The following is a 27,470-nucleotide window of genomic DNA, read 5'->3' as shown; positions in this document are numbered from 1 at the left end:
TGTGTTTCTTGCTTCATGCAGTCCTGCGGTATATATCAGCACAAATATACTTTATAGATATAATAAATAATGTGAAAGGCATCTGGGAGTCGGTATTATGACAATTACTTAATCATGAGTAAACCGAAATGTGATTTTGATACAAGCTGAGACAAAAAAAACACACATGGAGCAAGATTTTCCTACCCTTCCGGGACACCCGAGACCACAAACGTTTATTCAGGAAATCCATGCCGTTCTGCGGTATATATCAGCACAAATATACTTTATAGATATAATAAATAATGTGAAAGGCATCTGGGAGTCGGTATTATGACAATTACTTAATCATGAGTAAACCGAAATGTGCATGATTTTGATACAAGCTGAGACAAAAAACACATATATGGAGCAGGATTTTCTTACCCTTCCGGTACACCCGAGATCACAAACGATTATGCAGGATATGTGTTCCTTGGTTGTTAGTTATCTATGATATGTTTATATACAATGTTTGTCTTTCGTTTGTTTTTTGTTCTGTTTTTAACCATGGCGTTGTCAGTTTGTTTTAGTCTTGTTGATTTGAATGTCAGTGGCCTTTCAAATATTAGGACAGGGTGTTGCAGAGGATCAGGGTTATCAGTGATGAATTTTGGATGTAACGCGTCTTCTGGTTGGCTGACAGTGTTTTGTCTATCATCTCATAGAAATAATTTTGTCATGTGACTGTAACGTCGTCAACATATTTCATAATTTACTCCGGCTTAAAATGGAATTTAGAATTAAATTATAAGGAATGACTGTAATATTTTTTCTGTCTATTCGAATGAAAAAAATAAGGTGCGAACTTTGAAATAACCCGATAAGCTGGTTATCTAGTGTGCACCATATTTTTTGTGTTATTTCTTCATAGACAGAAAACATATTACAGTCATTCCTTAAATAATTTAATTTTAGATATAACGCGTCTTCTGATTGGCTGACAGTGTTTTGTCTATCAGCTCATAGACATAATTTTATAATGTGACTGTGACGTCATCAACGTCTTTTCATGATTTTCTCCGACATGGTCAGAAAAGATTTTACAGTCATTCCTTAATGAATTATAGTTCATACACAGTAAACAAAATTCCTATCTTTGAGGTTAAAATTTTTTTGAACATATCGGTGCCTTTTATAGCTTACTTAACGTTATGGGTTTTGTTCATTGTTGAATATTGTAACGCGGTTATATACAGTTACTAACATCTACTTCCTTTAGACAGGGAAATCTTAAAAAAAAAAAAAAAAAAAAAAAAAAAAAAAAGTTTTTGCTTTGACGTATGTTCTTGTTTGTTTTTTATTTATATTTACGACAGGCATTCATGGTTTTCTTTATATGACATTTAAGATTTATAGCTAATTTTAAATTTAGATGTCTGAGCTAAAATGTTTACCCTCAGGCTGTCTCCATTGGCAATTATTCGACATCCCCTTTTGTTATACGAACATATCTTATATGTTTGATCCCGCCACATTATGTATGTATCTGTCCAAAGTCAGGAGTCTATAATTCTGTGGTTGTCGTTTGTTGCTGTATTTCATATTTGTTTTCCGTTTATTGTGCTTGACATAAATTTGACCGCTTGTATTCTCGTTTGAATTGTTTAACATTTGATATGTCGAGGCCTTTTGTAGGCCGTTAGGTGACTTATATAGTTCTTATATCTATGTCAGTTTGACCTCTGGTGGAGGTTGTCTCATTGGCAATCATACTACATCTTCTTGTTTTTTCTATTGTGAGGAAGAAGGAGAAATTTAAACATTAATCATGATAAATTAAAAGACAACAAAACTTTATTACAAATAACTTATATCGTTAGCTTTATCTTAAACTTAAAGGAATTGGTTTAGCTCGCATATATGAAACATTCAGTGAAATAATCATAATAATTTTTGGGCCCTTTATAGCTTCTTGTTTGGTGAGAACCAATTCTCCGTGTTGAAGACCGTACATTGACCTATAGTGGTTTACTTCTATACATTGTTATTTGGATGGAGAGTTGTCTCATTGTCACTCACACCACATCTTCTTATATTAGGAGCTATGAAAAGGCACGGTCATTTTGGCGGGAATAATCAATAGGAAGATGTGGTGTGAGTGCCAATGAGACAACTCTCCATCCAAGTAACAATTTAAAAAGTAAACCATTATAGGTTAAAGTACGGCCTTCAACACGGAGCATTGGCTCACACCGAACAACAAGCTATAAAGGGCCCCAAAATAACTAGTGTAAAACCATTCAAACGGGAAAACCAACGGTCTAATCTATATAAACAAAACGAGAAACGAGAAACACGTATATATTACATAAACAAACGACAACTACTGTACATCAGATTAAGTTTGTTATCAAATAACAACCAAACTTCAACTCAATAATTTGGACAAGTTTTGATTCATTTTTAAAATTGCATCGAATGTTGAGAAAAACAAATTTCAACAAATTACCGACCTATAAGGTTGCATACTGTATGACACTGTCTTGAGAAAATAAAAAGAAGGGGATATACAGGCATTTTTTTTTAATTCTTCGAGCTGAACAAAAGTATATGCCTACCAACATTTTTTTTCAATAAGACAGCATTTTACTTATTCGTCAGGAAAGAACCTGCCGTGAGTACTGAAAGGCACATTAGTTGGTAAGTTTGCCTTGCTTATTGTTTTCATAGTGACGGCATTAATCAAAACAAGATAACTTTCTTTCCGTATGCCATCAAATACATGTGTCATTAAAATACCGTCGTCTTCCTTCTTTCCATTTTGGGTAGGCACAAACCAAGGTTCCGATGGGTAGTGATTATCGATTGTCCAAGATAAATCGACTCCATGTCCACACACATCTTTCTTAACTAAAGCCCATTTATCGTAATTGAGATCGATGACAAATCGCTTTATACCATAATACAGTGGAACCTTGTTCCTAAGTGTTGGAGAACGTATATAAGGCATTTCCATTGTGTGCATGTTTGAAGAATTTTGAGTGCAAATATCTACAATAATTTTATGTTTTCTCTGTTCATACGCATTTATGTGGTGAAAATAGGACACGAATTTGTCATACTTTAACGTTGTTATCTTTTTCGATCTTAAACTAACAACATAAATATATGTCGGATCGTTATACCGATATTCCATAGCTTCGACTATATTTCCTTTTTTAAACATTTTCCATACGTTTATTGAGACAGGTTGGCCAATAAAAATTGCATAGTTTTTGGTAACAGAAAATGAATGCATGTACGTTGGTGCTTCTAAATACCACGTGACAATCTTTTCTCTGTCCCCTATTGATGACATCCGATATAATGTTACAAAACTCTTGAGAAATGGCAATTCAGGTACACTCATTAAGAATGTAAGGTACGTTTGCCTGCTAAATTCCTTCACAGGATGAGCAGAAGAAAGTATTGGCAAATAAAGATGTGTTTTCACACTGGTTGGTGGTGAAATTAGCTTCAAAGTTTTCAAGGAACGATCTGACACTTGGTAAACTTCCCATACGTCATTTACTGTCATGTACTCGAAATTACCTTTCTTTGCGTTGCGTATTCTGTAAATATTTACATTCAAATTGTCAATCTGGTTAGCAAGGGCCTCCATTTTCTCGAACATATCAAAACGTGGATTAAGTGGCCCGAATTGAGCATACGGAGCGATTGTATTCGCAGCAATCGATTCATTAAAGTAGGTTGTTCTAAGAAATCTTGCAGACATTGCTACCGTTCCATTTCCATGAAACGTGAAACTGTGAAGTTTTGCCAAAGCATCAAACGCGTGCATGAATGAACGTTCTCCAACTTCGAACCGTTCACCTCCATTTCGAATCTGAAAGTAAAGAAAGAAAAATTAACTGTATAACACCATGCACCTCCATTTCGAATCTGAAAGTAAAGAAAAAAGGATTAAATTTACACAAACGGCACCATGCCCATGGTAATTATATATCTTATATCAGCAATCCTGAGATACACTGCATTTGAAAACACCGTTGAAAATTCGTTATATAAACGCTAAAATCTAAAAAAAATAATGATATGACAGACAACCAGAATACACTAATAATATATATCATATCGTGATATGCAGTTATTAGAGCGAAACAATAATTCTCTTTCCTGTTTTAGATAAAATTAACTTTATAGACAAAAGTCGGGCGACCTACATTTGCTCGAATTTTAAAATGACATTTGCGCGGAGAAATGGTATTACGTTTGCGCGAATTTACCTGTAGTTTACCTGAGGTTTTTTTACCTGACATTTGTTTTTCGATTATTGTTTTGAACATAAATTGGTGATCATACCACATTTTATTGATAAAAATAGATAAAACAAGTGTAAACGAAAAGTTTTGAATAAAATGCAGCGACTATCATGGAAAAAAACATGCAAAGAACAGTATATATGCATGAATAAAACGCACTCATGCCAATGATATCTACATGTATACAGGAATCATCTATAGATCACTCATTGACTGGAACTTGTATACTAGCGATTTGAGAGAGCATTGAAGGGAATTTCACCATTTTGAAATTTCAGAAATTGCTGAACGGTAAACTGAATTTTCTCTTTGTTTGTGCGTTTTAAAAGGGCTTAGTTATCGCTGCCTTTAATTTAAATGTAAGTAGTTGCTGAACTTGTATTATAATCTCAATGAAATTGTACATGGCTTGATGAGTTGCGTAAAACTGTGCATTGTAATGGCCATGAAAAGACTCTGGCCCATTGTTTTTTTATACAAAAGTTATAGATTTATTTTTCATATATTTTGTATAAATACGCGCAAATGTAGTAAAGTTTTCAAAAGGTAAATATCGCGCAAACTTAATGCTTTTTTTCGCGCAAATGTAGGACCAATCCGCGCAAACGTAACGCGCCGCAACAGTCATCATTATACATTTTGATAAATTTTGTAGATATACACATGGATATAAACCTATCATAGATGCTAGGCTTATTGAGTACGCCAGACGCGCGTTTCGTCTACAAAAGACTCATCAATGCAGCTCAATTCAAAAATGTTTAAAATATCAAATACAGTACGGAGTTGAAGATATATATATATATAGAAAAAGAAGATGTGGTATGATTGCTAAACTGAATAAGACAACTCTCCATGAGAGACCAAATGACACAGATATTGAAGAGCATCGATGACCTTTTTCTCAAATAAGGCTAAGGTAATCAATTCCTGTGGTAGATTATAGAATATAGATTTGTGCCAGTGTCATTGTGTTTGGTCCTGAATATTGTTTTACTATTGTCATGACAATAACTTGCTTATCCCTACTAAAATACAGGTCTTACTTGGAACTAAAATTAGTTTACCAAATTTTGACTGAAAAATCAAGGTATATCAGAGGATAGGGAAATAACAGAACAGGAACGAATATACCTTCTTTTATGTTTTTGGAAAACGCACGTATGCACTTGGTTGTCAAAGGTATCGGGATTAGAAAGTTACTCTATTAGGAATAAACTCTCTTAGCATTTACTCGCAAATGCATTTTTTTCAGTAAAGCAAATTCTCTAAGAGTAAAATATTCCTGAATTTGTGACGTCAAATACTATTTTTATTTTGAAATTTTGTTAGAGTATAATTGGTTCCTTCATGTGCTCTACATTTTTCTAATTTTGGCGGAGGTGTCGACAAATTATTGTGAATTCAGAAATGTGACTGTAAAGATTCCTCCCATTTTTGAACATTTCACGTGTTTTTCTTCTCAATGTCTTTAATATAAATACGTTTTTTGATTGAGTTAAGTCTGCCAATTGATATTTTATCGTGTGTTTTTCTATGTTGTGATGTTATGCTATTGTTTCAGAAAAAGGGAGAAGGTTTGGATCCATTAAAACGTTTAATCCCGCTGCAAATGTTTGCACCTGTCAGGAATCTGATGTAAAGTAGTTCTCGTTTGTTTATGTAATATATACGTGTTTCTCGTTTCTCGTTTTGTTTATATAGATTAGACCGTTGGTTTTCCCGTTTGAATGGTTTTACACTAGTAATTTTGGGGCCCTTTATAGCTTGTTGTTCGGTGTGAGCCAAGGCTCCGTGTTGAAGGCCGTACTATAACCTATAATGGTTTACTTTTTAAATTGTTATTTGGATGGAGAGTTGTCTCATTGGTACTCACACCACATCTTCCTATAACTATGTACTTCAAAAATACAAAATGCAAGAAATAGTTATACAAGATTGCATAATTGCTTTTCTAATATTTATATAAGCAATTATGCAATCTTGTATAACTTACAACAGTTACTGCTAAAAAAAGATCAGCGTACTTTTAACACATGTTGACTTGGATGGAGAGTTGTCTCATTAGGACTCATACCACATCTTCTTAGTTCTATGTTAACTATTTTAAAACGTAAATTCAAATTCAACATGAATAAGATTGCTGACACATAACTCTACTTTTTGCCTTATGCACATATATCTGAGTTTTTAAATTTCTCAATTTCGCTTTATTGTTGCAATAAAAAAAGTTTAAGTAGCAAATATTCAAAACGAAAAAAACAATATAAACTTTCCTCAAGTGAATAAGGAATTGTAACTTAATAGTGTGTAACCGGAGACTGCATGAATTCATTAAAAAAATTGCTTTTTCAACCAGGACTCGAACCCAAGACCTCGTTAACCGACTGAGCTATAGAAGTACTTCCTTAGCTTAACCGCTTACGGCTGACTAAGAAAATTGTATCTACCAGATTTTCTAAGGGAGACAATCCCGTCACAAGCGTTTATTTTTAATCTTTACTTACCAGTTTTCAACTTTAGCCAACTAGGAACAGGATGAGAAAATCTCAAAGGTTTGTTGTCAAATTCTTCAAAATTTGTCCTGAAAAAATCTCTAAATCCAGACGGATCTTTTTCCTGTGAGCTTGAAACTATAAACACAGACACAAGTGTTGAGATGAACTGACATCGAGTAGTTCTCATTTTAGAACAAAGACTAGTACAAGATGGTTAAATTTATATAACCTCCTTGGTTAGAGGTATGACAAGAATATAACCTAAACTGGACCCTGCTGTTGTGTCACTCCAATCTACACAGAACTGTCGAAGTATCAATCAGCGGGTCTCCAGTTAAGAATATAACCATACACACGATGTAACCACTAGTCAGACTATCTATTGTTATATTGTGCAATGTTACATAACAACGCAAGCACAAATTAGACGATGTTTATATAGAAGATGATCAAAGAAAAGGTTTATTCTGGATTTTCCTACTTTTTTAATTTTCAAGGTTATCTATTGAGAAATTCATGTTTGAGTTATTGTGAAAACAATGGGATTATGTTAGATTATGTTGTAAAAATTAAAAACCTGGCTTATTAACAAAGGTTAAAATCTCTTATGGTTTCCCTATGTTATGACCTTATTACCTGTCTTGACGGAGAGAACAATTAGATTAGGTTTCAGGTTAATCCAGGTCAAAGTTGTGGAAAATAAGGAATTCGGAAGACTGATAAAAAAAATCTAGAAGCTCTCGCCTTGCGGTCATAAAACTTTCGAACATAATTTTTGTACTCAGACTCCAGAATCAACTAATTAAAATACTGGATTTGATGTTTCGAGCATGATTTTTGTGCTTCGAGCACTGAGCAAAGTTTTATGACTTCAACCCCTGAATTATAAATGCGATCGAATTACTCGAGACGGACAGACAGACAGAAAGAGTACAGGAATATGAAAGCAGGACTTAGCAACTATATCGTAACATTCATTCTTTTGAAATAAATAACAAATGTGTGGACATAAGATAAAATTAAAAATCTACACCGCATGGATACCAAAGAGAAGGAATTATTTGTACTTCAATATTTAATTAAATAATTTAATAGCATACTTGGTAAATTAAGCGCAACATTAAGCTCAAATTCCTGCACTATTATAAAATGAAATACAGTAATCTAAGACATCAAACATCTTTAAACATCAAATCCCTTTTTGCAATACTGGTTATTTGATCGGCGTTTTGCATTTGCGCCGATCTGCATTTCATTTGCGCCGATTTTTTCTTTCATTTGCGCCGATTTTTGTTTTCATTTGCGCCGATTTTTTTACAGGTCACAGGTGAAATGATATAAGAAGATGTGGTATGCGTGCCAATGAGACACCTCTCCATCCCAGTAATGTTATTTTCATTTATCATTATTATTTGATGCTCAAGCTCGGGCAGTTTAGGTTCTATACGATGATGCAATTCCTTCTCCTTTTAAATAATTAAATTGTATTTTTAATAAGTTTGAAACTCTCAAGTTCAAACCTATCTTGAAAAATGGATTTTCAACCAAAACAAATCTACTTATTAATTTTTATATGGATTTAAACGTGTCCCTCCCCCACCCATATTTTAAAAACTGTATTCATTATTGAACTATTTATATTTTTTGGCCTTTTATAGCTGACTATGCGTTATGGGTTTTACTCAATGTTTAAGGCCATGCATTGGCCTATAGTTAATTTCTATGTCATTTGGTCTCTGGTGATAATTTTTCTCATTTGCAATCAAACCACATCTTAGTAGACAAAACATTTATTGGAAATTCATTTGCAACAGAATGGAACGTTTAATCAATGAAATCAATTAATTAATTATCGATAACAATATTTGTCTTATTATCTACATAGTAACGTTCTTTGGCATAACAGCTTAACGGAATTATAATTAAATGATGTCAGCTGCATCGAACTTTTATCCGTCTAAATTTTCATTACTAAAATCAACCTTATCATTTAGTATGAAGTATAGAAATAAAAAGTAAAATCTCAAAAATACTGAACTCCGGAGACAATTCAAAAAGGAAAGTCCCTAACCAAATGGCAAAATCAAACTGTCACATTCCTGACTTTGTACAGACATGTTCTTATGTAGAAAATGGTGGATTTTTTTGGCTCTAGCACCACTGTTGAAAAAGTTATGCCCCTTTTTTCAACAATTTCCTCAGAGGAAAAGTACTTTTCCTCAAGGGAAATCAAATTTCCCTGCAGGAAAAAGATTTTTCCTCGAGGGAAATTGTTTTTTCCTCAAGGGAAAAAGATTTCCCTTAGGGAATTTGCTGCATAATTATTTCCTTTGAGGAAATTCTTTTTCCTTAGAGGAAATTCTTTTTCCTTAGAGGAAATTCTTTTTCCTTTGAGGAAATTTGCAGCTTCAAATTTTCCTTGGAGGAAATACTTTTTCCTGTGAGGAAATTTGTAGTTTCACATTTTCCTTGGAGGAAATACTTTTTCCTGTGAGGAAATTTTTGACAAACACTTTTCCTTAGAGGAAAATTCAAGACAACAAATTTCCTCTAAGGAAATCATTGTTCTTCAAATTTCCTCTAAGGAAATTTTTGAACATCAAATTTCCTTTAAGGAAATGTTTTCCCTTATTTTTACTTGTTAAACATTTCTTCACTACACCATGTATACAAACAGTATGAATATAATTATTACAAGACTATCATGACTATAATTGATGCAAATGATATTTAAAACTTTAATAAATGTTTGACTCAACATTTTGATGACATTGAAAATAATACAGTCTGACTATTTAGATCTAGGTATTGTTTATACTTTTTATATAAATTTAACTTAGATTTATAATTTTTTTTTGGAGCAAATGCTTCTGTTTTCTTTGTAATTGTTTCAATGCGATACATTAATAAGCAACCAATTTGAATGTCATTATATCATTTGTGGTGTTCTAAAGAATTTGTTTATATATTTGCAGATTAAATAATAAAATAAACACTTTTCGTGTTATTTTAAATTAGAATTTCTTCTGTTTCAGCTTGTGTACAGTTATTCAATCCACTACGTAAGAATTCAGTGAATACATTATTCCATTCACTAATCAATTCCCTTCAATTCTAAGAGAAATCATTTTTGCAAATTGTTCTTCAGTGATCTTCTTCTGTATATTTGATATGAGGGAGCAATGTAAATGAGTGGATAAAACTGATGTTCCTTTTTTCAACAACAAAATAGTATTTGTTCTGCATTCTCCTTTCTTTTGATTAAGATATGTTGTTGCTTTTATGCAATAGTGTTTTTGTGTATCTATGATAGAACTCCATTTTGTTTTATATGGTCATTATCATGTGATAATGTTGAAATTTCCTATTTCTTTTTTGCAGGAAAGCACACATTCCATTTCAAATTAATCCAATTATGCACTATGTAAATAAATTTCAACTTTAAGTTTCCTCTTCAGTAATGACCTATTGATCATGAAAACCAAGATGTCTGATTACCTATAAATACACAAAATAAACAAATAAAATGTTATAAATGGAGAGAGAAACAGCAATAAATGTTTTTCGTGTGTATCTTTCCTTATTAAAATACATTAAGTAAACTTGAACTCAAGAAAAATAAATAACTGCGATGTAGACTAGAAAGTATAAAATGCCAAATAAAGTTTTCACGAAAAATTAGTTGATTTACAGTAGTCCAGTCCGTGTTTGCAGGAAATTTACATCATTGGTTGTCTGGTGGAGAGTTGTCTTATTGGCAATCATACCACATCTTATTTTTATATAACCTTGCCATATCCCTATTCTACCTGTCCAAAGTTGAGAGCCTGAAGCTTTTGTCAGTTTAGTCTGACACTAAAATTTAGTGGTTGTTGTTGTTGTTTCATACCGGTCATATTTATTTTTTGTTATAAACTAGGCAATTAGCATGATTAGTTTTACAGTTTGGATTGTTTCAATGTTTCATCTTTAGGTCTTTTATAGCTGCCTACTTTGACTATAGTATAGGGTATGGATTTTCTCATTATTGAAGGTCGTAACAGGCCTACAATTGCTTTCTCAAAGCCATCATAGTTTTCATATTTAATATACCACATCTTTGAATTTTTATAGTAATCATGATACTAGTAATCATCTTTCAAGTTCAATAACTTTTTAAAATTAAAAGGTGCCTTACCATTTAGGTTTAGTTGGCTTCTGCAAATTTTACATCGCCTATCATTTCTGCTGTATATTATTTCTCTGTATCTTCTATAGTTCTTGTCCTATACATAAAAGAGTAAAAGTTGAATGACATCTTGCATCAATTTTTTTTTCTGTTTAATGTACATTTATATGTATATTAATGTGTGTTTAATAAAAATCTAAACCATGGGTGCTTGATAAGCTTCTTGCCCTTATAGCTGGTCTTTAAGCTTTAAATGAATTTTATTGATAGACTAAAAAACTATGAGCACTGTGCAAATAAGACCCCCGCCCTCCAAAAGAAACAAAACATAAACAAACAGTGGTATTCATTGACTTAAAACATGTATATAATTTGGCTCAATTGATAGATATCTCAAGTGACTTTAAGTTTAAGGCTGCACTTTTTTTTAACAAATACATTTCTAAAACCTTTCAAAGTTTTTGAAAATGGACAAATTTTAAATAACTTTGCAACAACTTAAATTCCTTAACTCTGCATCTTATAAAAAAATATACATGATAAATAGGGAATGATACTCCAGCTTGTATATTATTCAAAGTTTTAAAGGAACATAACTGAAGAACAGTAAAAGTTTTACTACCAAAATTTGAAATTGATCTGATTAAAATTGTGATAAAAAGTATTGTTTTAAAGTTTAATAAAATTTGGTTGAGGGAAACTTAAGTTAGAAGGCCGAAACAATTTTTTCCATTTTTAAAGAACATAACTATAGAATTTAGTAAAAGAGACACTACCAAAATTCAAACTTAATCTGTATTTTGTGGTGATAAGCGTTGTGTATTGATTTCATAACATTTGGTTGAGACAAACTAAAGTTTAGAGAACAGGAAACCAAAAATTCAGCATATTTTCCCCATTTCTAAAGGGGCATAACTCTGATACTCTAGTACAGTAACACTGACATCACCAAAATTCAAACTTGATCTGAGTATTGCAATAACAAGCTTTTGTAAAAGTTTAATTGAATTTGGTTGAGGCAAACTAAAGTACTGTAAGAGAACAAAAAACAACTTTGGGACAGACGGACAAACGATCAAGTGTTAAACATTATGTCCCCTCCACTATGGGTCATAATAATAAAAAGGGTGTTTATGTCAAGATATAAAAACAATTCACCAAAGTTTCATTAAAATTTGTGAAAGCATTCTTGAGACTCCTAATCCCAAGTCATGATAGTACAATGACATAAATCAGATTTTTTTTTAAATTAAAAGGAAAATTATCATGTTTATGTTATACAAAAATAATTCACCAAGTTTCATGAAAATTGCTCAAAGCATTATTAATAGTATACGTACTTGAAAATCTCCCCTTTTATGAATAAAATCCCTAACTTTTAATTATAAATTTAAAATCCCTAAAAATTAAAAAGGAGCTTAATTATCATGATTATATCAATAGATAATTCACATAAGTATTATGAAAATTTTATGATTAATGTATTCTAATTCCAAGGCTATCTAAGACATGGTTTGTTTGAATAAAAAAAGTTGGAATAAAGTACCTGCTAGAATTCAGGAGAATTAGACCAAATCAGGCTATCTTCTAGATTATCAGACAATTGACTTTAGAAAAGGACTTTTCTTTTTTCTTATTTAGCTATTTGTTATCTCTGTCCTTAATATATACATGTACTGAACTAAGCCATTTTTTCACATATTTTTTTTTGTCTTTTCTCTTTTGTGACTTGTTATTTAACATAAAAAAAACCTAAGGCAATGAAAGAGAAACTGACAATGCCAAGGCAAAACATGAGATGCAGAAAAGAAAAAATAAACAAAACACTTAGCAACACCAACATCACCAAAAAACTAGTGTTGAATTTATGTGCTCAGTCAGTCAGTGAGAGTTTGCAGATCCTGACCTACTATATCTATGCTTAAAAACCTAAAAATCATATAGTTCTAAACATATTTTATAAATTTATACTTGATTAACAAATGAAACTGCGAGCTACTGCTCACTGATGATACCCCCGTCGCAAGTGGATAATATAAATAGTGTAAAAATATGCAAGTGTTCGGTAAACAGGAAGTTGTCGAGTGATGAATCTGAAAACACATCACACGGTATAGCTGACTTATATAAATCCTGAAACCAAATTTCAGAAATCTTTGTATTGTAGTTCCTAAGAAAAATGTGACGAAAATTTTCAACTTGGCTATCATGTGTAAAATCATACAAGTGTTCAGTAAACAGGAAGTTGTCAAGTGATCAATCTGAAAACACATCACACGGTATAAATGACTTAGATAAACCCTGAAACCAAATTTCAGAAATCCTTGTATTGTAGTTCCTTAGAAAAATGCGACGAAAAATATTCAGGGGACGGACTGATGGACGGACGGACAGATTGACAGACAGAGGTAAAACAGTATACCCCCCTTTTTTGAAAGCGGGGGTATAAAAAGTTGTCATAAATAGCATAGACACCTTTGAGTTTTGAGAACCACATGTGTTAATTGTGCGAGTATAATCATTGATAATCATGCACAAGATTGACTTTTAAAAGCCTATATATTGAAATTTTCTGAAAATATTGCATGCATTTATTAGTATGACCAATTTCAAGAAATGCACAAAGATGCGAGATGATTTATATAATTGTAATTTCACGAATTTACAGTAAAGACTTTTATCCCCACTGCATTTTGCACTTTTTCTAATTCAGGAGCCAGAAGTTATGGCCTTTGTGACCTTTGTATGATTTTTATTTTAGTTTCTTTTTTTGTATTGGAGAGTTTAGTATGACGTCCATTATGACGTCCATTATCACTCAACTAGTATACATTTTTGTTTAATGGCAAGCTAAAGCAAGCTAAAGCATGCCTCACAGGCACGGATCCCGAGGGCTGAGGGTTGGACATGTTGGAATCCCCCTTTCTATACTGCACGATCAATGCATTTGAATGGGGACATGTAGTTTGACACCCCCCCCCCCCACCCCAGTCTCAGGTTGTGGGATTTTCTCGTTGCAATGAAGACCCATTGGTGACCTATGGCTGTTATCTGCTCTTTGGTCATGTTGTTATCTCTTTAATACAGTCCCCATTTCCATTTCCATTTTCTTTTCAGTTCTATAATAAATATTAGAAACGAGTTTGGCGTGTTTACAAAAATATAATTGTCTGTGCTGACAGGGGAGTATGTGTGCATACCAATATTTAAATTTTTCTAGGCCTTCTTTTTGAATATTTTGTACATTTCTTCATGTTCTTGGTAAAATACTGTCAGACCTCGAGTGCTGTTGTTTTACAAAAACGGTCAAATAATGTAGGGGAAAGAAACGAACTAAAAAGACCAAAATAAGCCACAACTAATGGGGGTCTCATTGGGGGTTCTGTTCACGGATCCCGCTTAGTTACTACTTATTTTTTAGATTCCCGCATGATGCCATCACGCGTACACTAGCCTATGTAAGTGAACAATTCTGATATTTTTGTAATTTCCCATGTCCATGATGTCCCGCTAAACTTCATTTCGCGTTTTCACGGCACAATAATTTGAGGGAGGATATAGGACCTTTATGGGGACTCCGGGATCGGGGGTTTTTAAGCTCTGGATTTAGGGATTGACCCTTTCGTGATCCGATATTTCTTTTTTCAAATTTCGGAACCTCGGGATTTAGTGTTTTTCATCCCGGGATTTCGGGATTTCGTGTTTTTAAGCTCGGGATTTCGGAATCAGTACCCCTCTTACCCTCCCTCATAATTTGACTTTCATGTGTCACGTTTACAAAAAATAATGAATAGTTTACTATATGTAGTCAGTAGTCGGGTCAAATACACATGTTTATACTTTTAGACGACCTTTGACTCCCCGAGTTTGACTCATTTCACAGCGAAAATACTCATTAATATTGAACATATTAGATCACTTCACATTTAGATTTTATAACTTTTAAAATTAAGACCATATAGATTTAAGATCATTTAATCGAAAGATGATAATTTGTCAATAAGCAACTGTAACTAGGTACTGCATTTTTTTTTGGCATGCGTCAATAAACAGTTAAAAGTGCCGGGAATAGAAAAGCAAGTTAAACTTCTCATCTGGACTTTTTAATTAGTCTGTATACCGGACCTCAGTCTTCTCTATTTTGGGATTGAAAAAAATCTAAAGTTAAAAATGCGGTTTTGAGCCTATTTCTTCTTTTTAATTTGGTAACACGTTAAGCCATTAGTGACACTAATATGGTATATTACCAAAAATAAGGCCATATATTTCGGTGTGTAGAAATACCGCAAAAGACTTCTTAGTGCACTAAGACTGAAGAAAATTTTTGCATTAAGGACACTAAAACGATGTTTTAAGATCACAGCGAGCATGAATATAAGAGGATATGAATCTATAAAGTTAGGAATCAATAGATTTTGTAATTTTGAAGTGAAATGACTTTTTAATAAACGCGTGCCACTCGCCACGTGACCAACGGTTTATTGCAGATTCCCGAATTTTCATGTTCAATCAACCTAATCCAATAAACAATTGTCTTTTGATCGTTACTTTTTGAGTAATCAATGGTTGTTAACCTAACGGTTTAGCGTGGTATACTTTCAAGTTTATGAAAGAAAAATAAAAAATAAATTTTGTGTTTTAAAACTTTGCCTTTGTTATATATATTTAGTTTTTAAGGAAATTGCTATGCAAGTTTGTTTTTTAATTAACGAACTCTATTTTGAGATACAAATTGAGAAACAAAGGCTTTTGATATTTCATTTCCTTACTAACAACACATGAGTTTACATACTATCATTATTCCTTGAAAGACATTGGAGAGTATGTGGTGTCCATGGGGTTCTTCAAAATCCGATTACAGAAGTAATATAAGTAAACTCCAAGAGGTAAAATTATTTTACGTTTTAAAAAGAGAATTATAGAATAAATCATAACTGTCTTCTATGAACGATAACTTTAAACTGGTGTCAATGCTTTTTTTTATAACAATTCATCTTTATTTCAACAATTGAAGATGAATACCATTTTATTTTATAATGTAATAAGCCTTAAAAGCACTATGGTCAGGCGCGGATCCAGAGCTTGAAGTGGGGGTTTGGGGGAGGGGTTATGTGAGAAATGTTTAGAACCCTATAGATAAGTTTTCTTGTTATACCAGAGACAGTCTCTGGTTATACCAAACCATATGTTTTTCAATAAATGGCACACTTTTTGTTCATCCGGCATATGGTTACTCTAAATAAACTTTTAAGTATTAATTCTATAAGTTTAATTATTTGATTTCAGATCGTATCTACCCGTTTATAACTTTTGCAATTGTTGTATCACTCTAAGTGAGGCTAATAAAGATATATATATAATAAAATATAGAGATAGCAGCCTTGGATTGTCTTAATTAAATCCTTTGGTCCTCTAATTATCAAGTTACCCTCTGGCCAATGTAATTATGACTTGTGTATATTTAAAGAAGTGTAGCGACAACGTGTCACCCTATTCAGTGCTAGATATTCAAATTAAATTAAAGTAAACATTAAAACAAGAACCCCCTAAATCCGCTAATGATGTGTGAGAACTAAATAATTCAGTTAACTTAATCATATGACTCTTAAGCCCGTTCTGCCATTATTAAGAGACGCTAAAGAACGGAAATGTATGATTTTAAGATTTGGAAATAAATGAAATTGGTGTCACAAATGGTATGTCTGCTTGTATTTAAAATATTTTATAAATAGAAATAAATAAATGCTCATATACATAATTATTAACGGTTGTTTTACTTCGCTTATTTATAGCATTTGACAAATAACTTCGTATTCTTATTTTCGGCATCAAATAAAAATAATGGAATAAATATATACAACAAAAATAAGCGAAAGGAGATGTGGTGTGGCTGTCAATGAAAGACCTATCCACAAAAGTTAAAAATGAAGAAGATGTCAGAAATAAATTGGTCATATTTACAGTCTAATACATCGAAGGGACTAAACATCGACCTATACATATTTATAATTTGTATATAAACATCGAATCAGAAATATGTTCCTTTCCTAAACATGTTTAAAAACATTGCTGTGATAGTTATCAAAAGTACCAGGATTATAATTTAGTACGCCAGGCGCACGTTTCGTCTACACAAGACTCATCAGTGACGATCAAATCGAAATATTAATAAATGGCATAGTTCCTGACATTAGAAAAATGAATGAAGTATTGGCAACTGGACGTTAAGCAACCAAATATCAATCCTCACTTTTCCGTGAAGTGTTCACAATTATTTGTCTTTTTAAAATTAAAAGGATGAAAAATTCCCAAACTGAAAAGAGTTGAAAATACGCTATTACTTTAGAAGTAGAAAATATAGCAGATAGAATAAATACGACAGAAACAAACAAATGAAAAAAAATAGAGAACAATTTGTAATACCATATACTAGACTGGTACAATTCATGTTTAATCAGTATACTATAGCAGATTATTCACGGTTCAAGGTTGAGCGAACATGAATTTCTACCGATTATACTAAAGGTGACAATCAACTTTTTGAGGCACGTGTCGAGAAAACATTATAGAAAAGATATAATTTAAAATTATGAAAGGAGTAGGTCCGGTAAGCACCGATTTTGGCCTCAAATTTCAGGTTCATCTGACGAAAGATTTTGACCACTTTTGAAACACTTAAGTGACTATTTTATTTGATTCTATTAGTGTATGTGGAAGATTTTCTCTGATTTTGTCATTAAAAACGATTCGATTCAAGCTCAAATATGAAAAATCCACCAAATATGCCGGCAAATGTCACTTTTCAGATGGTTTTTGCCATTTAGCATGACTTTATGGTGCTAGTACCCGATATATGTGCCATGTATTGTCAAAAACAGCCCATATTTATGTGGCAGAAGCATTCTACTGTCCAAAAAATAACTAAAAGTTTACTTTTAACAATTTTGTAAAACTGCTATATTTTGGGGCCAAAAAGGTGTCTTACCGGACCTTCTCCTTTTACAAAGTCTATTTCTATATGCCATATCCTTTGTGACAGTTGTATCATTCCATCAGGTCCTTAGTGCACATTTTTGTTCTTAGTGCACTAATTAGGAGGTCCTTTGCGGTGTTTCTACGGACCCCATATATTTGAAGCTGTTCAAAATTCTGTACATTATAGGTACGTGTATCAGATCGGACAATTATTGTCATATATATAAAAAGAATTACTGCATAAGTTATCTAGTATGAAATATGTCCACTGGACCGACCGTGCAAGTGCTATATATATTATATCATGTATATATAGCCAGTCAATATTAAAAAAAAGATGTGGTATGATTGCCAATGAGACAACTATCGACAAAAGACCAAAATGACATCAACAACTTCAGGTCACACAAGGTCGTTAAAAACTTCCATTTGTTGTTGTCCACTGAAAATAAGCTAAAAAAAAACGAATCCCCGTTTACTCAATTCCACCTTTATTTGTTAATGAAATATTTTCTTTTGATTTTATCATATCTTTTTTGTGAAATATTTTGTGTGGTCGAACATGAAATTGCCTCCGATGCTACAAAGAAAATTTGTTTAATGTCATCTGTTGCAATATATGCCAAGTAAAAATGTACTACACGTGGACAGGATGTTCCCCAGAAAATAAGTTATACACACCCCGATATAATACCCCGACACGCTACTGTCATATGGAAAATTACTGGGTCACCTGTAAGATGGTAATCAGTCATGCAACTAATTAGGTTACTGACCATGTCACTTCAATTTAAAAAGTTTATCGTTAGATAACAAAATGATAAATTCATTTTAATTAAAAATTTAAGAACTAAAGGATTTATCATTATAATGAAGTGAAATAATTCAACCAAACCCGTATAAAGATTATTTTTTTAATCTATGCCGGAAAGAATTGAAAAACTGTATTTATAATTTTTTTATTTGTTTTATAGAAATCTGTGTAGGTTTCATGAAATGGAACTCACGCATGCCTAATTAAGATGTTTAAATTTATTGAAAAATATAACAAAAAATTAGGTTTGATATTAAATTAAAGTTACCTTTCCGCGCTGTAATTTTTTTGACATGAATCAAACATTTTTTTTAAGGGATTTATGGGTTTGTCCATACAACGTATAAAAAAAGAAGTGTATGTTATTAGTATTTCACATGCCTTGTTTTCGCCTTGAAGCTCATTATTCAGAGTGTTTCAGACAAGATGATGAATATATATATATAACGTGCAAGATACTTTTTTCGATCATCGTGAAGAGACAATTTTAATTCCCATTCCTCCATGCACTCTACCCCTGTTGAATTGTATATTTATAATTCCTCGTGCTTTTAATTAGCCCCCCCCCCTTTTCGTGGTTACCGTTATGCCAACAAATACCCGGGGCTTGATTTACATGTAAAATCATGGGCGGATCTAGCCATGATAAAGGGGGTTCCAACTACATGTCTCCATTAAATAAGGGGTGTCATTGCCGCTGGGTTTCTGTTACCCCACCCTTTTCATATAATTTAGATTTCAAAAGTGTATACCTTATTCATATATTGTGTAGGTTAAAATGTTATCTTTTCCCATATTGTTTGCGTTTTGATTGGTGTTTAATGCAACAGTGCATTACCTAAGTGTCAAAAGAGAGTTTTTCCCGACCTGTTCACATATTTTTAAGGTTCCTATATTAAAACTTTTCCTGATGCACAGACCTGTATCCTTTTCCAACGGAACGTCCTATCACCTTGTATTATAGGAAATTGAGAGGATTCTCGAGATTATCATTGATTGCTCACAAAAAGCTAGGGGAGTCCAACCCCGGATTCCATCCCCTTCGACCCGCCACAGAATACAGATATAATTGATAATTGTTATTTAAAAGTCATATACTATAGCAGAGACATATATGTGTATATATGTCTCTGACTATAGCCACTATATATATATACTAGAACCGAACACCTGTTTTGGGTTATATAAGATAAGATAAGATAAGATAAGATAAATTTTATTTTCCAAATTAGGTCCCCAGGGGGGCATATACACATAACATATATGATTGATACAACATACAGTATTTTACATAACATTGTAAAATAAACTATTGAAATAGTCATACAGGTATTATTTGTTAAATAAAAAAAGTATTTGAGAGTTGCTACTCCAGAGATGTGGCAAACCCCACTTTTTTTTTTTTTTTTTTTTTTTTTTTTTTTTTCTCACTTGATTTTATAATATTTTGCTGAAAATGTATAAATATAAAATATAAAATAAATGATTGTTTAGCTGCAACAGACACCAAGGGACGATGCTCTAGGATTGTGATCTTAAAAGCTCTAACAATCCTCCTCGTATCTGATGCAGAAAAACAAACACAAATGAAAAAAGTTTATGTATATTCACAGCAAATAACATATACTGCAGTAAACAGGTATTGAGAATAGTGTAGGTTTCCCTACTGCAACAGACACCAAGGGGCGGTACTCAAGGAGCTGTGGTATTTACACAGTCCTCCTCGTGTCTGAAGCAGACAAGAAGGCCACATAATTAACAATTTTTCGAAATAAATTTACATGCAGCAGTGAGAATAGACTTATCTTCTGTGTTCATAAGCCATATCAGTTTATACATACACCACATCTTCCTATGTCTATATAGCTGATTTACCGTAAATAACTGCGAGAAAATGAATAAAACACAAGTTGATAATTGTCTCTTACTGTGCATGCGATATTCACTCTGATTTACTTGTGAGACCACCGACACTAATAATAATTACCTACAAAATAATCGGTGCTCCTTTACTGGGAAGAACATTTCGGATCCGATCAATTTATTGGTTCCATTCCCCCATATGCATTCTACACTTCTCCTCAGAAAAAATGCCTTGCAATGCGTCATAATTATCTGGACTACTAACTTACTTCCATATAACTTCGAAAACAGACAATAATCTATTTCACTGGATGAGATTGGGCTCACGGATTTTTTAATGGATTGGTAATTTTTATTTATAGCACATGTTTACCAAGCAAGATTAATCACATTTTTCACCCTACAAATCAAATGGTTGCCTCTACTGCTCTAGTCCAAATAATTATGACGTCTTGAAAGGCTATTTTATTTTTTTTCTTTGACGCCTTACTTCGACGTTGATGTAAGGCGTTAAAGAAAAAAAATATAATGGCCTTTCAAGACGTCATAATTATTTGGACTAGGTTGCCTCCTGACTGACTTACACCTACACTGGCTAAAAACATATTCATATGAACATTTGGTATCATTTATTTTGTGTGACAACCAATGACCTGAGTGAAAGGTTGATGGGTGGATCCAGAACTTTTAATTGGGGGGGGGGGGGGGGGGGGGGGGGGGGGGGGGGGGGGGGGGGCACCACAAAGTTATTTAGTGCTTAATAGAGCATTTCTAGAAATGTACATGTCGCTTATAAATTTAACAATAATTCTAATTATATCAGTCTCAACACACGTATACAAAAATTTAAATCTTGCTTCATTAGTCATATTGAAAAAAGAGGGAACTATTTCACTAATTCTGGAAAACAGTTGGTCTCTAATTATATTTAATTTTGTACATTTTAAAGTGAAATGAAATTCATCTTCTACTTCTAAGAGACACAAAGGACAAATTCTTTCTTCTACAGGGGTTTTAGTGTGACGCCCTTGTTCAATTCTAAGAACACTATTACTAATACGAATTTTAGCAAAATGCCCTATTACTTTTCTGTCTATATTTAACAATAAATAGGTTTCCAATTTATAATTTTCTTTAAGCTGTCTATATGTTCTCAGCTTATTACCATGTACTGATTTATTATCACAAAATATATTTTCTTTCCAATAATTAAGATATCTATCATTAAGTTTGGTATGAATTGCATATAATAAACGCTTTTTTGAAATAGTATCATGATTTTTCCAAACATGTGAAAAATTTAATGTAGCAAGTAACTGTTCAATCTTTTTAGCAAATCCATTGGTTAATTGCAGGTTGGAACAATATACATCTTTTAGTAAACAATTCTTATCAGATTTTATGACATGCAACCAGAAGCCAATTGACAGTTTTAAAGCTTCTATAAAAACTGGATACATACCAAGTTCAGCTAGTACTGCTAAATTGACAGCTGATTTATTTACTCCAATTAAAGTTTTTGCAAATTTAATTTGGACTTTGATGGTAGCCAATGACCAATATTTTGACTCTAGATTTGTAATATCTTTTATCATATACAGAGACCAAACTTCGCTACAATAAAGAAGTATAGGTTTAACACAAGCATCAAAAAGCTTTAAGTGAGGTAATACATTGATATTTTCAGAAAATAACAGTTTTCTAATACAAAATATAGCTTTTGAGGCTTTTTTACAAAGAAGTCTCACTGCCTCTGTAAAACTACCAGATGGTTTAAACAGTATACCCAAATATTTATATTCTGTACAGTGTTCCAAAATATTATCACTAAAAACAAACTTGTCTTTTATAAGTTTTTTACCTGATTTGTTAAAAATCATAACTTTGGTTTTGTCAAGATTTACTGTTAAATCCCAACTAGTGCAATATAAACTAAGCTTGTCAAGGCATTTTTGTAAGCCATTAGCCGATTCAGAAATAAGAACTAAATCATCAGCATATAACAGACATGATATATCATTATCATTTAACTTGGGTGGTTCACATGTCGAGTCAAAAATAGATGGTAAATCATTAATATATAAAGAAAATAATGTAGGGCTTAAAATACACCCTTGTTTTACCCCAACTGAGGAATTAAAAAAATCAGTGATACCTTCCGAGATCTTTACCGAGTACAAAACCTCTTTATACATATCTTTCATTATACTAAAAAAGGGACCATCTATGTTGTAATAAGACAATTTGTAAAAGAGGGCATCTCTATTAATAGTATCAAATGCCTTCCTGAAATCAATGAAACAGGCATATATCTTTTTTGATGATTTAAATGCTTTATCAATTATAGTTTTTAGAGTTAAAACATGATCACTTGTTCGACTTCCCTTTCTGAATCCAATTTGCTCACGACATATAAGTTCATTTCCTTCAAGATACTTTTCTAATCTGTTATGTAAAACTTTTAGAAAAAATTTTCCCAAACAACTTGAAAGGGCTATACCTCGATAATTAGATGGATCATTAAAACACCCACCCTTGAAAATGGGCTTAATAAAATTTTTTCTCCATAAAGTTGGGTAGATACCAGACTTAAGAATAAGATTAAACAATTTTACATACACATCAATATTCATATAACAAGATATTTGTAACATTTCATTCGTAATACAATCTGAACCGCTTGCTTTATTATTCTTTAAAGATTTTGCTGCAATAACCACCTCCTCAGTTGTAATAGAACTGTTTAACATCTTAGTACATGTGTTACAATCTTTAAAAGTAGTATACTCTTTCTTGTCATTACATACATTTTTATCATAATCAATATTCATTAATTTATTAAAATATTTAAACCATTCTTTAGGTTGTATGTTAGAACTAGGATCCTTGAAGTTCTCCTTTTTTAGTTTCTTAATTGTTTTCCAAAAATCATTTGGACAGCTATTATTTGAATCTATAATCTGGTTTATCATTTTATGTCTAAATTGTCTATATTTTTTCCTTATATGTGACATACACAATTATATAAGATCCAAATTTAAAAAGCTATTTTTTTCAATATTTAAATAATGTAGGATCAAATCTTGATACTTGTATGTAGTTGAAATTGCTAGCTTTAAACATTAAAAAATGAACACCCAAAATTTAAACATAAGAGTGACCATGTAGTCTTTATTAATGTATGCTATTGCTATGAAACTAGGTCATTGTAGGTAAACTGTCATCTATTCCCTTAAATCTTGTTCCCAGTCACCCAAAGTTTGATTTAGATTAGTCAAGTATATCTACTCTATTAGCATGATTAGGTCTCTAGTTTGGATAGTTAATAACTTGCAAATTAAAATCATACTACTCCCAAATTTATATTTCTTTAAATATTATGGATGAAATAGCAAGTAAGGGATGAAATTAAATTGGATGAAATGTGGCATTTATTTTTGTTAAAGTAGTATGTCTGATGTTGTCAAACTTAATTATAGACCCTTAAGGGGCGGATCCAGTCATTTTAAAAAGGGGTGGGGGTGGGATTCTAACCCAGGACAAAAGGGGAAGGGGGGGGGTCCAATTACTTGTCCCCATTCAAATGCATTGATAATCCAAAAAAAGGGGGGTTCCAATCCCTTGAACCCCCCTCTGGATCCGTGCCTGCCCTTTAAAAATAAAATTATCCTTATTTTGAGTTAAAGCTTTATAGATTTTTCTATAATGCTTCTCAGGGGCGAATCCAGACATTTTCAAAGGGGGTCCCAACCATGAGTAAAGAGGGGTTCCAACTATATCTCCCATTCAAATGCATTGGTCGGTAAAAGAAAAGGATTCCAACCCTCGAATCTATGGTCAGGTTGTTGTCTCTTTAACACATTCCCTTTTTCCATTCTCAATTTTATCATGTAGTCGTTGTTGTCCCAGGACATTTAGTTTCCGCTTAATTACTTTAGTACAAGTTAATAGAAATCTGTGAAATTCAAACACAAGGTTTGTGACCAGAGTTTTTGTTCAGAGTTTAGGAATTACATGAATTAGGGGCCAATATTAAACTTTGTTTGATTTTATAGAAAATTGATTTATTCGAGTTCTTTGATATGCCAAATCTTACTGTGTATTTAGATTCCTAGTTTTTTGGTCCTGTTTTAAAATTGGTCTACCTTAAGGTCCAAAGGGTCCAAAATTAAACTTATTTTGATTTTAACAATATTTAAATTCTTGGTGTTCAGATTAAAATGCTGAATCTGAATATTTACTTAGATTTTTCTATTATGGGCCCAAATTTCAAGTTGGTCCAAATCGGGGTCCAACATTTTACTTTGTTTGATTTCAACAAAAATTGATTATATGGGGCTCTATGATATGCTGAATCTAACCATTCGTTAAGATTTTTTATATTTTGGCCGTTATCAAATTGGTCCACATTGAATTCTTAAGGGTCCAAAATTTAACTTTTTTATTTGATTTCATCAAAAAATGAATTATTGGGGTTCTTTGATCATGTTGATATGCTGCATCTAACCATGTATTGAGATTTTGAATATTGGGCCATTTTAGAGGTTAATTGTCAATTTAAAAATTTTTAAGTACTTGGACCACATTCATTCTGTGTCAGAAACTTATGCTCCATCAACTATTGAATCACAATAAAAATTTAAAATTCAGAGTTGTATCGAGCTTGAATGTTGTGTCCATACTTGCCCCAACTGTTCTAGGTTCAACATGTACGTTTGTATCAAGCTGAGCCATGCATAGCATTTTAATTGGTTATTTATATATTAATTTGAAATTTTGACGAGTGAGACACATACAGATTATACTGTTAACAATATTTCAGAGTTTAACGTAGTCAAGCGAAACAAATTATAGAAGAATAGTTGAATCACCATGTCTTTTTTGTCAAATTTATGAAAAATTAGTACGAACACAAAGAAAAAGTATGGGAATGTTTGTTTTTTAAACTATTGACCAGGGTGAAAGTCTTTGAAAGTCATGACTGGCAAAAAGTTTGTGAAATGAAATAGCACAAATATTCCATTCTTTTTAAATATAACTGCATATAAAGAAAAACACAAACTGAAGTTTAATAATAGTTTTTACCCTTTTTATGTTTTATAGGACAAGAATAGAAAAATAATGAAAAATATAAACAGTTACAATAGAAATGAGCGCAAAACAAGATAAACAGAATACAACAAGGTCTAAATGGTAAGATTCTATATACTGTAAATTCAGATTTTTCAGGGAATGGACAACTTATTGTGATTACAAAAAAAATCTGCATAAAGATCTATATAGTTACATGATATATATATATATATATATATATATGTTTCTGTTATCAAAATATGATTTCTTATTTTTGCGATACTCACCCAGTCACATTATTCACATTACTAAAAAGTTTGGATAATTTCTGAATTACAGTAATAAAAGAAATTGCCTTTGAATGATGACTCATATAAAAATAAGAAAATATGGTATGGTAAACGAGTGACTTATCCACCAGAGTTCAATGAAGCGGATGCAAGAAATTAAAGGCCAATCATGGGCCTGCCTTCAATAATGAGAAAACACTTCCTTTATAGGTCATTCATTAAAGATCTCAACATATAAAGATTTAAACAATCCAATTTAGTTCAACATGTTCAAAGGCAATAACAATTAATAAAAAAAAATCAGGCCTAATATAAAATATGGTTTGTTTCTCCAATCCCAACCGACCCTGCAAAAATGGCCCTACTCATAAAATTTTATTGTCAAAACTAAGCCAAATATTATTTTATTCATTTCTGATTTTTCGGGCTTGCCGGATCATCCGATAATATTCAGGCTTTTGGGAAAAATAAAATTATTTACCTACCTACCTACCAACACCTGGCTTGTCAGAATAGGGATTACGGAAACAAACAAAATATTAATTTAGGCCTCATGTCTGTGAGCACTCAACCTGACCATAATATAGGACAGTGGTTCAAATATTAACACAACATATGAACATTCTATAACAACTATTGCAAGTGGCTCAACTTTATTAAATCTTGGACACAAAGCACTGAAATAAGAGAACTCATAAGCATGACAAGTAAGAATATCAAATGAAAGTTTTTCAAAATGTTCATTAAAACATGATAAAATAAGCTTATTTATATTGCTGTTTTTTCTCAATTTATAACATTTATTTTTTTTATTTTGTGTATTTATAGGTCAGATATCTTGGTTTTTATGATCATCAACAGGTCCTGCAGGTCTATACTGAAGAGGAATTTTTAATTGTTAATACTTTTCTACATAATGTGCTAATTGGACATGTTGGATTACTAATGTGAAATCAGGGAATTTTAAGTCCTTGGTGAAATGAACTCAACTGTGTGTTTTTCTGGAAAAAGAAATAAAAAAAAATCCTACAAAATTGCTTTAAACAAAATGGAGTACTATCAAAGAACACAATTGTGTAAAATGTAACAACCTACATTCATATTCACTGATGGATTATGGAGAAATTAAGAAAAAAATTAGTATCTTTGTCATGTTTGTTGTCGAAATAAACACCTGCTTTATCCATTCATGTACATGGCTCCATCATATCAAATATACAAAGAAGATGTTTGAAGAACATGTTGCCAAAATTTATTCAACAAATTGAAGGAAGATGTCTTGTGAATTGAATTATTTATGCACTGAACTGTTATGTAGGGTGTCGAATACACAGCAGCTGTAACAGAAGACAAGTTAATTTGACATGAAAAGTGTTTATTTTATTTAATATTCAAATATGAGCACAATATTAATAACATCACAAATGGTATGATATTCATAGTGTTTTGCTTATTATTGTATTGTCTTAAACATGCTAAACAGTCAGCCTTTTGTTTTTGTATGTT

At 32.0% G+C, this 27,470-nt stretch overlaps 1 protein-coding gene and 1 long non-coding RNA gene across 2 annotated transcripts; both read right to left on the bottom strand.

Moving 5' to 3' along the window:
• Positions 1–2,593: 2,593 nt before the first annotated feature.
• On the bottom strand, positions 2,594–7,122 carry LOC134690079 (beta,beta-carotene 15,15'-dioxygenase-like). Its single transcript, XM_063550054.1, has 3 exons — positions 6,791–7,122; positions 6,280–6,290; positions 2,594–3,847 (listed from the first exon to the last, which is right to left on the bottom strand). Exons 1-3 carry the CDS (start codon positions 6,966–6,968, stop codon positions 2,612–2,614), a joined length of 1,425 nt encoding a protein of 474 aa, XP_063406124.1. The 5' UTR covers positions 6,969–7,122; the 3' UTR covers positions 2,594–2,611.
• Positions 7,123–9,564: 2,442 nt separating this feature from the next.
• Positions 9,565–27,240, bottom strand: LOC134690403 (uncharacterized). Its single transcript, XR_010101925.1, has 3 exons — positions 27,139–27,240; positions 10,959–11,046; positions 9,565–10,279 (listed from the first exon to the last, which is right to left on the bottom strand). It is a non-coding gene; the product is annotated as an uncharacterized LOC134690403 (long non-coding RNA).
• Positions 27,241–27,470: the final 230 nt, after the last annotated feature.

This window comes from Mytilus trossulus, chromosome 11, assembly GCF_036588685.1.
Source record: "Mytilus trossulus isolate FHL-02 chromosome 11, PNRI_Mtr1.1.1.hap1, whole genome shotgun sequence".
NCBI lineage: Eukaryota > Metazoa > Mollusca > Bivalvia > Mytilida > Mytilidae > Mytilus > Mytilus trossulus.
Note: the sequence above shows the minus strand (reverse complement) of the source record. Positions and strands in the feature narration are given on the sequence as shown.